The 16,478-nt window shown below is 42.7% G+C and overlaps 1 protein-coding gene across 1 annotated transcript; it reads right to left on the bottom strand.

Moving 5' to 3' along the window:
* Nucleotides 1-49: 49 nt before the first annotated feature.
* LOC127922042 (uncharacterized) lies at nucleotides 50-15,777 on the bottom strand. Its single transcript, XM_052505630.1, has 4 exons — nucleotides 15,695-15,777; nucleotides 11,345-12,003; nucleotides 10,478-10,637; nucleotides 50-10,004 (listed from the first exon to the last, which is right to left on the bottom strand). The coding sequence occupies exons 2-4, from the start codon at nucleotides 11,984-11,986 to the stop codon at nucleotides 1,900-1,902; spliced, it is 8,907 nt and encodes a 2,968-aa protein (XP_052361590.1). The 5' UTR covers nucleotides 11,987-12,003; nucleotides 15,695-15,777; the 3' UTR covers nucleotides 50-1,899.
* Between the last annotated feature and the right edge of the window lie 701 nt (nucleotides 15,778-16,478).

Raw genomic sequence — 16,478 nt, forward strand, 5'->3', positions numbered from 1 at the left:
AGGAGGTTAATTTCTATTACAGTGTAATATTTTACTACTTCCAAATGTTATATAGGGGAAATATAGTTCATATAATTATTTCCACAAATGTAGGGTCTACTGATTAGCCACTAAACGTGACCACACACATCAGTATATTCACCCAAAATGTGCATCTACAGTAAACGAGCCCTTTACAGATGAATCTTGTACACTTGTCAACCTGTGGCTACATTAAACACAGAGAATAGACAAACAGCTTGGACAAAAACAGGAATAGCTTTTGTTTTTATTTATAAATGACAGAAATTCAGTAAAGAAAAAAAACACTCAATAGAATATATCACAGCTGCCAGAAATGTACATTTATGATAGAAGTAGTGTGATGAAAGTTTGTTATTGCAAGTTGTGCTTATGGCTATTGTTTATAAATGCAAATCTAGCGATGTATGCTTTCTGAATTCATTCTATACTTTAAGAATTCACTCTCATGTAATGATGCAAGAGAAATGCATTTACACAAATAAATGAACTGTACAGTTAATACACTATACAATGCTATGTACCAGGGGGTTACTGACAGACAATAAATTTCTAGAGCTTGTGATCAAGCACCGTTTTGACCACACTGCACAGGCATGACCATGAACCTCGATTGGGGGGGGGGTCGTTCCACTAATTCATTGCCTTTTGAGTAGTGTAACTTTCACCTAATTTAAAATGTCTGTCATAAAGAGCACATGTTCAACTTAATACAAAAATATGTTTTCCCATCTCAAGAGGTTAAAACCCTGTTACAAATCACCATATCAGGGTTGACGGCTTTATCTTAAATCATCCATAAATCCCCTTGTGACAGGGGGAGGCAATTGAATGCTAGCTTCACAATTTTAAAAATGTATCGTTAAAACATTTATAGCCTGTCTATCTATGGGTAACAGCGTTGATGTGTTTTGCTAGAACTGCTCAGTTTTCCACCGCAAATTGCTCAAAATGGTAGAACCAGCTCGCCTGCTTTTACACAGTTTTACTATTAGATGTTCAGTGTTTCTTTTTTTTTTTAATATATAGACATTTAAAAAAGGAATTGTTTACCATATTGAGTTGAGTTCACGTTATTGGGCTCACCTTAAGAGGGACAGTTTTTTATTTTTTTTATCTTAAAATGAATCACTAATCCCATGAAATAAATAACCTTTATTCATATAAAAGAACAATCTGATTTATTGAATAGTCTATGTGGTCTACATTCTAAATTCTATCCGTGTGCACAGTTTCTACTTGAAATAAAGGCACTGATTTTGTGGTACGACCCAGAGGCATGTTAGGTTCTGAGTGAAGGGGATTGCCATTGCGTGACATCAGTGAGGACCTGATCTGTTTAAAGCATTTTAAACAAGATTATAGTAATGCACAGGATGCTCATTCTTAGGACAGCCCACCTACCTAGTGCCAATGGAGGGTGGAAAATACACAGTACACAGAAAATACACGGTCAAGGTGTTATTGTAAAAATATGTACAGATGCAATATTTACAGAATATTTTAAAAGGTATTAAAAGTTGAACATGGCATAACAGATTGTTGAGTAAAATGTTTTTTTTGAAAATTGTACAATTCACATGATATAGAAAAAACTAGTGAAATAAGTTTCACCCATTAGTGTTGTCTATTCCACCTAAGTTATTGTAAAATGTATATTTTCTTAACAATCCATTACAATGTGTTATGATATCATGCTGTATAAGCCATCATAGTGGCAACGTTAATGTTCAGGCACAAAGTATTCATTAATAACTTTATCCCACAGGACACACTGAGTCTTATCCATGTTAAAGAAATATACGACATCTCTTTGTACCTTGAATGCCCTCCGTAATAAGCTGACTTTAGCAGAGAGCCCATATTTAAGTGTCACAGTCAAAGGATGGGGCAGTGCTGGCCACAGGAGAAGTAGAGCATCTCTAGTGCATCTGGGTCCTGTGGAATTTTCTTGACATCTGTCTGACCTTTGCCAGACTGACCTTTGCCAGGCTGGACCACCACAACCTTTCCACCTCCCGGGCCTTCTATCAGAGGGTGCACTTTATTATCTGGCATCTTGAAGTCAGTAGGGGAAAAATCTGGCAGGGTTCCATTCTTCTCAGCCCACAACTTGGGTTCCTCTGCATTGTCTTTACTGTCCTTCGAGACGTCACCCATGCCACTGCCCTTGCTGACAGAACTTAGGTCATCCTGGTACGGGTCTGAGTCACAGCCATGAGGCAGGTTGAAATAGGTGCACTTTGCCACAAAAGGTTTCACAGTCTTCACCATGTCCTCCTGATCGGTGTGGCCGAAATTGGAGTATGGAACATCTTCTTTTGCATCTTTGCACTCATCTTCCGTTAACGCAGATGTGTTCTTGTAAATATTAATAGGCTCTGAGACAGACTTTCTGATCACGCACTCTCTGAGGAGCCACCTGTTTTCTTCTATCGGGACACAGTCTCCAGGCCCGACCTGTGTATTGAAGGCGATACACCGCGTTGGCTCACTGTATGTGTCAAAGGAGCTTGTGGCATTGAAGTATGATAAGTCCAACATTACTTTGGTCCGTGCATTATGGAATGGGGAAAGGCTGATCTTACCAGGAAATTCTCTGGACTTTGGTCTTGGGACAGATATTGGCTGACTTTCACTGGCAAGGACTTTCTTCCCATAAAGCCTTTCAATAGTTCTCCTGACAAAGCCTTTCGTGATGGATTTCTTCACAGAATCATCCTCACCACTGGACATCTCAGTTGACGTCAGTGATCGATGACTACCGTCAGAAGTCCCTGGCCTGTTGTCAGACAGATCTGAGCTGTTTGGGCTGGTTAGTCTTGTTTGTCCATACTGAATGTCCACAATGCTTTTTGCCATAAACATTTCCTTTATTTTCTTGACCCTATTTCCCTCAGGCTCTCTAGTTATACAGCCATCATAGCTAAATGCTAGCGAGGAGGATTGTGGAGCTGGGGGGGACATGACTACAGTTTCTGATGTATTTATAGGCCACGTTGTCCTTTTACAAGTGTGCACAGGAGCTTTGTCTTGCTCTTTGACATCCTTAACAACATAATTGGTTGTTTGCATCTCAGATGCTTCCTCCACAAGCTCAGCTTGTTCATTAGATAGATGGGATACGCTTGTTAAATCATCGCCACCTGAGAAAGCGGGAACCTTTATGTGGGCAAACGATTTGATGCCAGTTGTCTCTAATGTAATGTTTTTCCTTTGCTCTACATCAGCAATCTTCTTATCCAGTAGTTTTACTCGCTCTGCTACAGATGGTAATGGTTCCTCAAAACGGTTGGTTGTTTTTGCCTCAGTCGTTTCGTAATTCGTATCCTCCTCAAACGGCTGTTTCTCTACGAAGCTTTCCTCATACTCTGCATAACTCTCATCCTCTGTATATGGCTCATCCTTTACGCCAACATGTTCTGCCTCAGAGCTAGGCAGCTTCTCTTCACAGCGTACTTTCTTCTTCTCTGTGCCACGCCGATTATCCTCAACGTTGGCTTCTTCTACAGTATCAGACTGTTGTTCAAAGCTAACATGCTGCTCACTATCCTTTCCGCTGTCCTTATCCATCCTGTCATCGCTAGAATGCTGTTTGACCAAGCTAGGCTTCATTTCTATGACAGTAGACACTATTTCATTTTCAGTAGTCTGCTTCATCCATAAGTGAGTCTGCTCATCCTTCACGTTAATGTGTGCATTTGCATTGGGAAGGTTGTCTGCACGGTTTTCCTCTTCCTCGTCTAAGCTAGCCCGGTCGTCTTCAGGGGTATACTCTCTTTCCTCTCTACTAACCTGCATCTCTATACATTTAACCCCTTTCTCTTCGTGACTTGATTGGTTCTCAGTGTGACATTCGAGCTCTTCCTCTAAGCTAGCCTGATCTTCTTCAAAACTAGACATGTTTTCCTCACTGCTAACCTTTACATCTGTACATTTAACCCCTTTCTCCTCGTGACTTGGTTGGTTCTCAGTGTGACATTCGAGCTCTTCCTCTAAGCTAGCCTGCTCTTCTTCAAGACTAGACATGTTTTCCTCACTGCTAACCTTTACATCTGTACATTTAACCTCAGGCTCTTCATGGGTTGGTTTGCTCGCAACATGACGTTCCTCTTCATCTGAGCTAGCCTGGTCTTCTTTAGGGGTGGACTTTCCGTTCTCACTGCTATCCTGCAGGTCCAAGCATTTGACCTCTGGGTCCTCATGGTTTTGGCCTATGTGACACTCAGATTCTTCCTCTGAGCTAGCCTGCTCCTCAGGGGTGGGCTCTCTTTCCTCACGGCTAACCTGCATCCCACAATAGCTTGGCTGATCATCTATGTGACATTGTTGCTCTTCCTTCATCCATTCCTCCTCCACACACTTACTTTCTGACTCCACGTGGCTGATTTGGTCCTCAACATGACATTTATGTTCTTCCTCTGAGCTAGCCTGGTCTTTTTCTACGCTTTCCTTACAGCTGACCTGCAGCTCCATAGATGTAACCTCCTGCTCCACATGACTTAGTGGGTTCTCAATGTAGTATTCTTGCTCTTTCTTCAAGCTTTCTTCCTCCTCCACATAGCCTGCTTGTATGTCCCCATCCTTCTCTCTAGCCTCCACAGAACAGGCTGGCTTGTCCAAATAGCCATCATGCAATACTAAACTGTAAGCTTGCTCTATCTCTGAGGATGTCTGTTCTTCATCATGGTTAACCTGTTTGTATGTACATTTAGCCTCCTCTTTTTCCCAGTTGTCCTGCTCAAGTTCAGCACCTTCCTTATTTGCTGGCTGTCTGTTTCTGTGGCAAATATAATCCTCTTTAAAGCTGTGTTCTCTTGAGGAGATGTACTGCTCTTGCCTACTGCTTGGGCTCTCTGGGATTGGTGACACTGTATTTTCAGCCACCTCTTTGGGATGGTGAATATTTGTAAATGTTTTAATGATGGATTTAACATCAACAGTAGCCTCTTTATTAAGCACATTATATTTTTCAGCCTCTTCCTTAGGGACTGCGGTTGAATTGGCATTTACCCTTCCCTCTGGGGATGACTCCACTTTTTCATGAGCTTTTTTAGAATTTTTTGTTTCATTCCCATCCATGCTCATGCTCACCCCTGTTGAAAGGGCTGCCAATGCTTCCTTGACCTTTTCTGGCACATCAAGCTCATTTATTAGCTCATCGATATCCAGTGCTTTTTCTTTAATGTTGTAGTCCTCCACTGGGCGTGTCTCAAACAAGAGCTCATGCTCTGAACTGTTCAGCGCTGAGCTGCGACTTCTGACTTTGTCATTGAGTTCCTGGAAGCCCTTCCAACTTTGCAGCAGTTGTGAGGAAGTAGACTTTTGCAAATCTGACAGGCTAGCTTTCAACTCCTCTGCATCCTCTATGTTGGCAATTTCTCTCAGAGACTCTATCATTTTCAAAGCCTCAGCACAGCTTACACTGTTTGCATTCAATTCAGGTATGTTCCAGTTAGTGAAGCTTTCCTTTAAGGTAATAACAGATAAGAATGCCAGGAGAGCTTTGGAGGATGACCCAAATGTAGAGGCCACATGGGAGGAGAAATCAGGTAAGCTGTTTGACTTTTCAAGACAAGATGGACGATTGTTGTGTGTGATTTGTCTAATTGACCGAATTGAGAAACAGAGCTTCTCTAGCACAGGTTTCATGTCTGGCTGGGGAGGTAGTTGTTCTCTGTATGATGGTATCTGTGCTTTTGTTAGACGCTCCTCTGCTGTTACTTTTGTACTGTCTCCCTGATCCGAATTGCTCAGGTTATCATCACCATTTGTCTCTTCGTGATTCACCAAAGCGGGACTGGGAGGTGTTGGTGTCTTCTTCATGGAGGAATTGAGATGTACTGGCGTTGACTTAGGCGATAATGGCGTTTGGCGGCTTTTCCTTGGTAGAGGTGTCCTTTTCAAGGTGGGACTTACTGGGGACGGTTCGATTTCCAGAGAGTGATTTCTAGATACTGGCTTTTTTTTTGCCTTGAGTCTCGTAGGTGGTGACACTATTTCCAAAGTCTGAGAATATGGTGACAGTCTATTTTTCAATGTGCGATTACTAGGTACTGGTATCTTTTCTGAAGAGAGATTACTGGGAGCTGACTTATTCCTCGTCATCAGAGTGGGTAAATTTGTTCTTTCAGGTGAAAAATTGTTGCGCAATTGTGTTTTCAAAGAGATATGTCTTGGTAGTGGTGTCCTTCCTTGTTGAGGAATGCTAGATAATTGGGTATTTTCTGAAGTGGAGTCACTGGGTAAGGAAGACTTATTTGGTGGCGATGTCTCTTCCAATGAGTGACTGTTCGGTAGTTGTGATTTGTCTACTGTGATTTGGACAGGGTTTGATAACTGGGCCTTCTCCAAAGTAGGATTACTGGACAATGAAGACTTATCCACTGACAATCTTCTGAGTGATAGTTGCTTTTCTAGGGAGACATTACTGATCAATCGTGTCTTCTTCGTTGGGAGTTTAGGTGATGATGTTTCTCTCAGAGTGGAGTGGTTGAACAATGTTGTTTTTTCCAATACATGGCCAGTGGGTGATAGATCCTCCTCTGATAGGGGGGAGATTGATAAGGCTCTTTCATCTGATGTGCGATTAGTAGGTGATGTCGAGATGAAACATGAGGGACTACTAGCTAATGAAGCCTCATTTAAGACATTGTTGGATATTAAGGTTTTAGCAGGATGTGATGTCTTGTCAGATGAGAGACCATTGGAGATTGGTGCCTTATCCACCAACACCTTTTCCACAGTAGGATCACTGGATGTTGAAGACTTTTCAGCTGAGGCTTTCCTGAATGATAGTTGCTTTTCCAGGGAGAGATTACTGAGCAATCGTGTCTTTTTTGTTGCGAGTTTAGGCGATGGTGGTTCTTTCAGAGTGGAGTGGTTGAACAATGTCTTTTCAAATACATGGCCAGTCGTTGACGGAGCCTCGTCTGATGAAGGACTGCTTGATAAGGGTTGTTCTTCATCACCTAAACTACTAGGTGATGAACACATTAAATATGAGGGACTGCTAACTACTGAAGACCCATCTGAGACTTTGTTGGACAATGGCGTCTTCTCTGTTTGTGTTTTAGCAGGCAGTGGTGTCTTCTCTGTTTGTGTTTTAGCAGGCAGTGGTGTCTCCTCTGTTTGTGTTTTAGCAGACAGTGGCGTCTTCTCTGTTTGTGTTTTAGCAGACAGTGGCGTCTTCTCTGTTTGTGTTTTAGCAGGCAGTGGTGTCTTCTCTGTTTGTGTTTTAGCAGGCAGTGGTGTCTTCTCTGTTTGTGTTTTAGCAGGCAGTGGTGTCTCCTCTGTTTGTGTTTTAGCAGGCAGTGGTGTCTTCTCTGTTTGTGTTTTAGCAGGCAGTGGTGTCTTCTCTGTTTGTGTTTTAGCAGGCAGTGGTGTCTTCTCTGTTTGTGTTTTAGCAGGCAGTGGTGTCTTCTCTGTTTGTGTTTTAGCAGGCAGTGGTGTCTTCTCTGTTTGTGTTTTAGCAGGCAGTGGTGTCTTCTCTGTTTGTGTTTTAGCAGGCAGTGGTGTCTTCTCTGTTTGTGTTTTAGCAGGCAGTGGTGTCTCCTCTGTTTGTGTTTTAGCAGGCAGTGGTGTCTTCTCTGTTTGTGTTTTAGCAGGCAGTGGTGTCTTCTCTGTTTGTGTTTTAGCAGGCAGTGGTGTCTTCTCAGGCGAGAGACAGTTTGAGACTGGGATCTTCTCTTTTAAGGAGCTATTTGGTACTGATGTATTTTCCAATGACAGATCATTTGGGATTGGTAGCTTCTCTACTGAGATCTTGATGGGCATTGATGTTTGTTCCAACGAAGGACTGTCAGAGGGTGATGACTTTTCTACTGAGATTATTGCAGGAAGAAAGACAGAGAAACCGTTGGAGAGAGGTGGATTTTCAGCTGAGGGATTAGTGGGCAACCTTTCCTGTATAGTATCAATGTGTAATGGGGTATTTTGCAATGATGGGTCAGAAGGACATGGTAATGTTGTGTTTTCCATAGTCAGGTTTGTCTGTGTTGCTATATTTTCAAATGTTCTATTTGGAAATGCTGCTGTTACCAAAGATGGACTACTTGGTATGTGTGTTTTTTCTTTCAAAAAACAAGACTCATCTTCTTCAATGTCCATTTCACAATTGATTTCTGACACATCTGGAATAATGTCCCCCTCAGTTTCTACCTGAGACATTGTTGGTGTCTCCACATTTTGAGTTTCCTCCACTGGGTCTGGGTAAACAGTTGGGAGGGCTTTCTCTAGCCAGTTCTCAACATATTCATTGATATTAGAAGAGGACGAAAGGAGTGCAGGCAGTGACAAATCGTGACACTCTTTCGCAATCCTTCTCTCCTCGTGCACGGACCTCTGCCTTTTCAGTGTTGCCTTCACCTGGGCCTCCGTAGGAAATGAAACGTGCAATGATTTCTTTACTGAAACTGACGTTTCATTTCCATTTTCACTAACATTTAGTTCTTTCACTGACGATTCCTTTGGGTTTTCAATATTTAATTTGATTTCCTTTCCTTTTAGTTTATTTTTCATTAGACTTCTGGCAGGTTTTGGTCCATAAATTTTCCTTATCGATGCATTGCGGCTAAACCCCCCAGTTTTCACTCTTTTATTGTTTTCAGGACCATTTGCACTACTCTCTTTACGTCTTTTGTCTGGTGTTGTACTCTTACGAACCTGGTACTTTCTCAACTTGGGCTTTGAGAACCTTTTCTTGACTTTCTTTACAGCATTAGTGGTGGAATTTTCTTTGCTTGCTTCCGAGACCAACTTTGGGGTCTCGTTGTCTTTGGTGGGCTTGGAGAGACTGGTTTTATGGACATTTAGTACCCCGTTTCTTAGGACAGATCCTCCAGCCTTAAAAGTGGGTATGGTGAAGTCAGATGACAGAGACTGGTCAGCCCTCCGCACGCTGATTGACTCTGAGGCTGTAGAGAGTCTTTCCAGCTCCATCTCTAAGTCATTACTAGAGGAGAAGCGGGCTGTTTCCGAGGTGGCTGGTCTCCCATACATCAGACCATACGTGGACACACCCTGGACACTGTACTGGCTGTTAGCAAGGAAATTGTCCTGACAGGTCTGCTGCTCGTATATCTGCATTACACTTTCTCTGACTTCCTCCTCGCCATTTTGGATCTGTAAGATCTCTGCCGCCCCTGATTTAAAAGTGGATTGAGTCTTATTGTAATTGTTGATATCCATAGAGCCAACTCTCCTTGGTTTAGGGACTGGCCTGCTGCTGCATTGTCTGACCATGCAGTACTCCTCTTTGACCTCTCCATTCTTAGTTGTCTCTCTGTAGGAGTATGATCCCACAATGTTCTCCTGAATCTCATCTCCTGATGGTGTGTTGATGTTCTCCAATGAGGCCTGCTTCTGTCTGGATCTCCTGGGTCCTGGGGTAGGAGCCCTCCTGAGAGAGACCTCACTGACATGTATTTTAGAATTATCCTCATCATCTCCTTCCACACTGGTAAGTCCACTGGCCTCTGGAGACATATCATCCTCATCATCATGATCATCCTTTTTAGCATTGTACCCATTGATGGTGCCCATGGCGTTGGGTTGTGTTGGTGGTAGGGCATTGGACTCAGGAGATCTGATCTCCAGCTCAGACTCAGCCACACTGAGCTGGCTGGCCACACTGGACCTGCTCAGGGTGGTGGTCCAGTGGATGGTCTCCTCCTCCTTGATGGTCAGTCGTACCTTCATCTCCACCGTCATGCTGCCATCTTGGTTCACCCGAAAGGACTTCTCAATGTCATCATCACCGGGCATACAGTTGTCTGGCTCTTCATGTCCGTTGTAGGTGTCGGCGTCCGTTTCGGCAACTGACTCCAGAAAGTGGCCAGCCTCCAGCACCACAGATCCCGTGTTGTTACTGGGGAGGTCACACTGACTTCCTGCAACGGAGTGGTGTATCTGATTCACAAAGTATCTCTCTGACGATGAGGAGAAAAGATGTGATTTGCTACTGGACACGGACTTCATTTTCCCTTTGGAGTGGATCAAAGGAGAGAATGTGAAAAATGATGGATGGACATTTTTTGGAGGCAAGGATGTTTCAGCAGGTCATCAAATCCCCCAGAAGCAAGAAGAAAAAGAGAAGAAAAACATTAGTTAGAAAACCAGATCCACTGTCCACACTGTTCTTACTGCATCATGACGGGCTGCATATGAAGAGAGTAGGTCTATGTAGGTCATCCATGGTATTATGGATGAAACTAAGGTCTCAGCACTTTCCCACTGCTTATCCCGTAAAGGTGCGTAGACAGGGAGGGGATAGATTACTGCTAGACAGACAGCACTGTAGATGTGACATACATTCATGTCTAACAGTGCATCTTCATATTCTCAAAGTAATGCGAAACATGGCAGTTAAAAGGGATATGCTGTCAAAATTCTATTTAAAACATCAAGGCAAAAAAAATAAAAATAATGTTGAGTGAACATAGCTAATTAGACTTACGGGGTGCCGGTTGTTTTAGTCTTTTAGATGCCATTCGTCTGGCAGGAAGCCATGTTGGAGCAGAAGATCTCTGTGTCTTGTAGTTTCCAGACTTAAAGGCCTCCCGACCGGCAGCTACTACAATACCAGAGCATAGAATCAGAGCAGGGAGCCCATCCACCTGCAGACAGACAAATGAAATATTTTTTATTGTACTCTAATAGTAGTGGAATTACATTTTGATGGGAAAAACGGCATCTATTAATTATTAAAATAGCCCACTTGTAAAATCCTGCCTTAAAGCTAATACTTTATTTATCCAAATTATTTTCACCAAATACCTAGTACCTAAATCATGCGCAATTTGCTAAACAAAAATAGAAGTAGAAGAGTTGAAATTATCAATTGAATTGTTTGTAATTGATAAATTGATAATTCAATAAATATTGGACACCAAGGCTAAATCAATCTCAGGACACATAAAAAAAAGGTGAACTTTCTGAGGTCCCTACTCCCTAGAAACAGTATCCCAGAATGCCTCCTCAGTTAATATGATTAACAATTAAGGAGCTTAGGACTTTCTCTTTCTCTGGCTGTTATGTGTCAGTCAGGCAACATGCTGCCAATCAGTTAAGGCTGGGTCACCTCCAGTCATGACGTGAGAGCATCACAGGATAATACCAATGTTGAGTGAGTTGAGAGCCTGAACCTCTAAAGGAGAGGCACACGTGTTTGGTTACAGTATCAGCTGTGGTGTCCTGCTCTAACTGGAGCTTGAGGTTGAACATATGAAAGAAGTGTTACTGAACAATAACAAGCAAATCTGAAATTATTATTATTATTATTAGCAGTAACTGTAGTGTCCATAGGCATGGAGAGAGCACTTACCCTTCTTCCATCCGGTGTGTGTAGTTTGACCACAGGAAAGTGCATCAACTCGGACACGTAATCCAGCAGCGCCTCAAAGGTGGGAGTGGTCCTCTTCTGTAGCATCATATTGTGCTTGACACTTGGGTCCCCATTCCGAAACACCATTAGCCTCTTAGGTGTGCGCACAGTCACAGTTTTTTTTTTGCGCATGGGCCTGCCAGGGTTCTGTTTGGCCAGTTGCAAGGCCCGACGGCGGGCGCTCATGGGCCTGGCATGGTACCAGGGCGGAAGCTTCTTACTGGCTGCTGCCATGTTGATGGGTTTGACCTTCCGCTGGTCTGAGCAGATGTAGGCCTTCCCATCCTCCAGTTCATCTAGTGTGTGCACCGCATGGACACCCCGCGGGGTGGTGATGTTCCTCACTCCGAACGGCAGCGGGACCTTCTTGGAGAGGCTGTCCAGGAGGGCATCGAAGGTCTTAAAGGTGCGGCTGTTGATGGCCATGCGCAGGCCACTGAACTGAGGGTCACCGCTCTTGTAGAAGCAGACGTGCTTGGAGGCGATGGGGTCTGTGATATAGGGGTGACGTGACGTGGTCACTGTGTGCCCACTCCCCGAGGACTGGTCCTGGGGGGGCCTTCTTGGACCCACCTCACTCATTATGGCTGGTTAATAGGCTATGGAGAGAAAGAGATGAATGACAGTTGGTCATTTAATTAGAAGAAATCATGGTTAACAGTAGATTGATTATTGTCAAATCACATTTTATTTGAAAATCTTACTTACAAGCCCTTAACCAATAATGCCATTTTAAGAAAATACCAACAAAAGAAAATTAGAAATAAAAGTAACAAATAATTAAAGAGCAGCAGTAAAATAACAATAGCGAGGCTATATACAGGGGGTACCTGTACAGAGTCATTGTGCGGGGTCATCGGTTAGTCAAGGTAATTGAGGTAATATGTACATGTAGGATGAGTTATTAAAGTGACAATGTATAGATAATAAACAGAGAGAAGCAGCAGTGTGAAAAAGAGAGGGGCGGGCAATACAAATAGTCTGGGTAGCCATTTGATTAGATGTTCAGGAGTCTAATGGCTTGGGGTAGAAGCTGTTAAGAAGCCTTTTGGACCTAGACTTGGCGCTCCGGTACCGCTTGCCGTGCGGTAGCGGAGAGAACAGTCTATGACTAGTGTGGCTGGAGACTTTGACAAGTTTTAGGGTCTTCCTGTGACACCGCCTGGTATAGAGGTCCTAGATGGCAGGAAGCTTGGCCCGAGTGATGTACTGGGCCATACGCACTACCCTCTTTAGAACCTTGCAGTCGGAGGCCGAGCAGTTGCTATACCAGCCAGTGATGCAACCAGTATGCTATTGATGGTGCAGCTGTAGAACTTTTGAGGATCTGAGGACCCATGTCAAATATTTTCAGTCTCCTGGGGGGGATTAGGCTTTGTCATCATGCCCTCTTCACGACTGTCCATGATAGTTCATTGGTGATGTGGACACCAATGAACATGAAGCTCTCAACCTGCTCCACTGCAGCCCCGTCGATGAGAATGTGCTTTTCCTGTAGTCCACAATCATCTCCTTTGTCTTGATCACATTGAGGGATAGGTTGTTGTCCTGGCACCACACGGCCAGGTCTCACCTCCTCCCTATAGGCTTTCTCATCGTTGTTGGTGATCAGACCTACCACTGTTGTGTCATCTGCAAACTTGATGATGGTGTTTGAGTCGTGCCTGGCTAGCAGTCATGAGTGAACAGGGAGTACAGGACCAGGAAGAGACTGAGCACGCACCCCTGAGGGGCCCCCGTGTTGAGGATCAGCGTGGCGGATGTGTTGTTACCTACCCTTACCACCTGGGGGTGGCCCGTCAGGAAGTCCAGGATCCAGTTGCAAAGGGAGGTGTTTAGTCCCAGGGTCCTTATCTTATTGATTAGCTTTGAAGGCACTATGGTGTTGAACTCTGAGCTGTAGTCAATGAATAGCATTCTCACATAGGTGTTCCTTTTGTCCAGGTGGGAAATGGTAGTGTTGAGTGCAATAGAGATTGCATCACCTGTAGATCTGTTGGGGCGGTTTGGAAATTGGAGTGGGTCTAGGGTTTCTAGGATAACAGTGTTGATGTGAGCTATGACCAGCCTTTCAAAGCACTTCATGGCTACAGATGTGAGTGCTACAGGTCGGTAGACATTTAGGAAGGTTACCTTAGTGTTCTTGGGCACAGGGACTATGGTGGTCTGCTTGAAATATGTTGGTATTACAGACTCAGTCAGGAACAGGTTGAAAATGTCAGTGGAGACACTTGCCAGTTGGTCAGCGCATGTTCTGAGTACACGTCCTGGTAATCCGCCTGGCCCTGCGGCCTTGTGAATGTTGACCTGTTTAAAGGGGCGGCAGGGTAGCCTAGTGGTTAGAGTGTTGGACTAGTAACCGAAAGGTTGCAAGTTCGAATCCCCGAGCTGACAAGGTACAAATCTGTCGTTCTGCCCCTGAACAGGCAGTTAGCCCACTGTTCCTAGGCCGTCATTGAAAATAAGAATTTGTTCTTAACTGACTTGCCTAGTAAAATAAAGGTAAAATAAAATAAAAAAAATAAGACATTGGCTAAGGAGAGCGTGATCACACAGTCATCCAGAACAGCTGATTCTCTCATGCATGCTTCAGTGTTACTTGCCTTGAAGCGATCATAGAAGTAATTTAGCTCGTCTGGTAGGCTCGTGTCATTGGGCAGATCGCGGCTGTGCTTCCCTTTGTAGTCTGTAAGAGTTTGCCAGCCCTGCCACATCCAACGAGCATTGGAGCTGGTGCAGTACGATTCAATCTTAGTCCTGTATTGACTTTTTGCCTGTTTGATGGTTTGTCGAAGGGCATATCGGGATTTTTTATAAGCTTCCGGGTTAGAGTCCTGCTCCATGAAAGCGGCAGCTCTACTCTTTAGCTCAATGCGGATGTTTCCTGTAATCCATGGATTCTAGTGAAGCCAGTGACTGATGTGGTGTACTCCTCAATGCCACCGGAAGAATCCCAGAACATATTCCAGTCTGTGCTAGCAAAACAGTCCTGTAGCTTAGCAGCTGCTTCATCTGACCACTTTCTTATTAACCGAGTCGCTGGTGCTTCCTGCTTTAGTTTTTGCTCCCATATTAATTTAGTCCATCTATGACAAAAAAAAGTTTTTTTTTTGTTTAAAATCTATTGGCTACAAATCGATTTCTGAATGTGCTATAACAACAAAAACCACTCTCTCCTGCTGCGTTTCGATAAGTAAGGATTCCAGGCATATGCGTTGTTAGTGGCTGGGACGTAGGGTTCAGCCAGGAGTTGATGGACAGTCGGAAGATCAAATTAAATGGTAGGAGGGACATCCCAGATTCAAGTGGTGTCAGATTTCACATCCTGCTTCACACAGGCAGAAGAGACATACTGCTGTGTCCATGAGAATCAGGGCTACCGCTCAATGCAAGCCATTTCGATTTATAATAAAAAATGTTGGTTGGAACCAGAACAGGGGGCTTTACACCTAAGTGGTTTTAAAGTGCTGTGAAAATATTTTCAAAATTAGTAATACATCATACAAGTGGGAGGTAATGCAACAATGATCTTTCCTTATGTACTTGAATGAGTAGGCTATTTCAATTATTTTTTTAAGTATATATAAGTATATATTTTTTTGTCTATTATACCTTCTTCTTTACCAAAGAAGAAGTGAACACATGATGATTATGATTACAGACTTAATACAAGAGACAGGCCCCATTAGCAATGGTCATTACGCATAAAGGACATCAACAAAATCACATCTTCCTCGTTAGGCCTAAGTGTTTACTGGTCCGATTAAACTGGTAACAGATTGAGTGACGTCTTGAGGGCATATGTTGTTTACTTCAAGGGACATGGTGTTATCAGGCTTAACAGACTACTGCCAGACTACAATAAACTACAACAATGAATAAAACAACATTGTATTCATTATATAGGATTCTTTGCTATTTCAGGCTATTGGATAATATTAAAGTAGTTGAAAATAGTTTAGTCTCTTTGATCCAATTTCTGATCAGGAATTTGTACAAATAAACATTTGTGCCGATAGTGTAACTATTTATCACATAGGCCCTTTCATTTCTATCACTAAATATTCTTGTAAAGTAACATTGCCGACACTGTTATATGGTAGAAACATACAACTTTATCTATATTTTATCTACAAGGTTATCTATGTGTTACCTACAAAGTAGCTAGGCTAAAGGTAGATTAATTTGAACAGAGGTATATGTGCGACAGCTCAACTCCTCTCATCGACAATAAAACTAAAACAAAAGTAAATGAACATTTCATTAACATAAAAGATTGAGTAAACTCACCTAATATCCCATGCTAAAAATGTCAGTTGGTGTATCCACAAAAGTATCGACAAAATGTTGTCCCATGCTCTGCATTATGGCTACTGTTGGCCAGCTCTGTGCTGGGAGCTAAGGGTTATTTAGGGAGGCAACATCATGATTAATTTGCTTAATCTTTGCTCAAAGATAATCTCCCCTAGAACAGAGTTGTGTGTGAAGAGAGTGACTGTGTGTGATAGGCCTATACACTACCCAGATCAAAGAATATAATTAATTCAGCTGTCATTCATTGTTTCCAGGAAGTAATTTGAGAGATTCTCACCTGAGGAGATAACGTACTGTACTTTTTTTTTAAAAAAGTAAAAAATTAGGTGCTAGATCAGCTTTAATATTGCATATAGATTGTAGCTTCCATCAATGTAATTGTCTGCGTCATCTCCAATCACCCATATATTTTTGGGTAAATACTGTATATACAGTACATTGATACATACATATATATATATATATATACAAGAATACATTTTGCAAATAAATTCATTAAAAATCCTACAATGTGATTTTCTGGATTTTTTTTCTAATTTTGTCTGTCATAGTTGAAGTGTACCTATGGTGAAAATTACAGGCCTCTCATCTTTTTAAGTGGGAGAACTTGCACAATTGGTGGCTGACTAAATACTTTTTTGCCCCACTGTACGTTTTCATTTCAGTATTCTCCATCTCCACTAACCTAAACTAATCGTATGGATTGTTTTTCTATTAATAATGTAAAATTAACAGCTGTACAGAAAGACTCATGTGAAGG

This window comes from Oncorhynchus keta, chromosome 4 (genome assembly GCF_023373465.1).
Source record: "Oncorhynchus keta strain PuntledgeMale-10-30-2019 chromosome 4, Oket_V2, whole genome shotgun sequence".
Classification (NCBI taxonomy): Eukaryota; Metazoa; Chordata; class Actinopteri; order Salmoniformes; family Salmonidae; genus Oncorhynchus; species Oncorhynchus keta.

Bases quoted from the DNA above. Each gene is read 5' to 3' on its own strand.
- LOC127922042 (XM_052505630.1), bottom strand. From the start codon at position 11,986: ATGAGTGAGGTGGGTCCAAGAAGGCCCCCCCAGGACCAGTCCTCGGGG. The intron at 10,638-11,344 runs GTAAGTGCTCTC...GTCTGTCTGCAG, and splicing joins ACACACCGGATGGAAGAAGG to GTGGATGGGCTCCCTGCTCT. The intron at 10,005-10,477 runs GTAAGTCTAATT...TCCACTCCAAAG, and splicing joins ACTAAAACAACCGGCACCCC to GGAAAATGAAGTCCGTGTCC.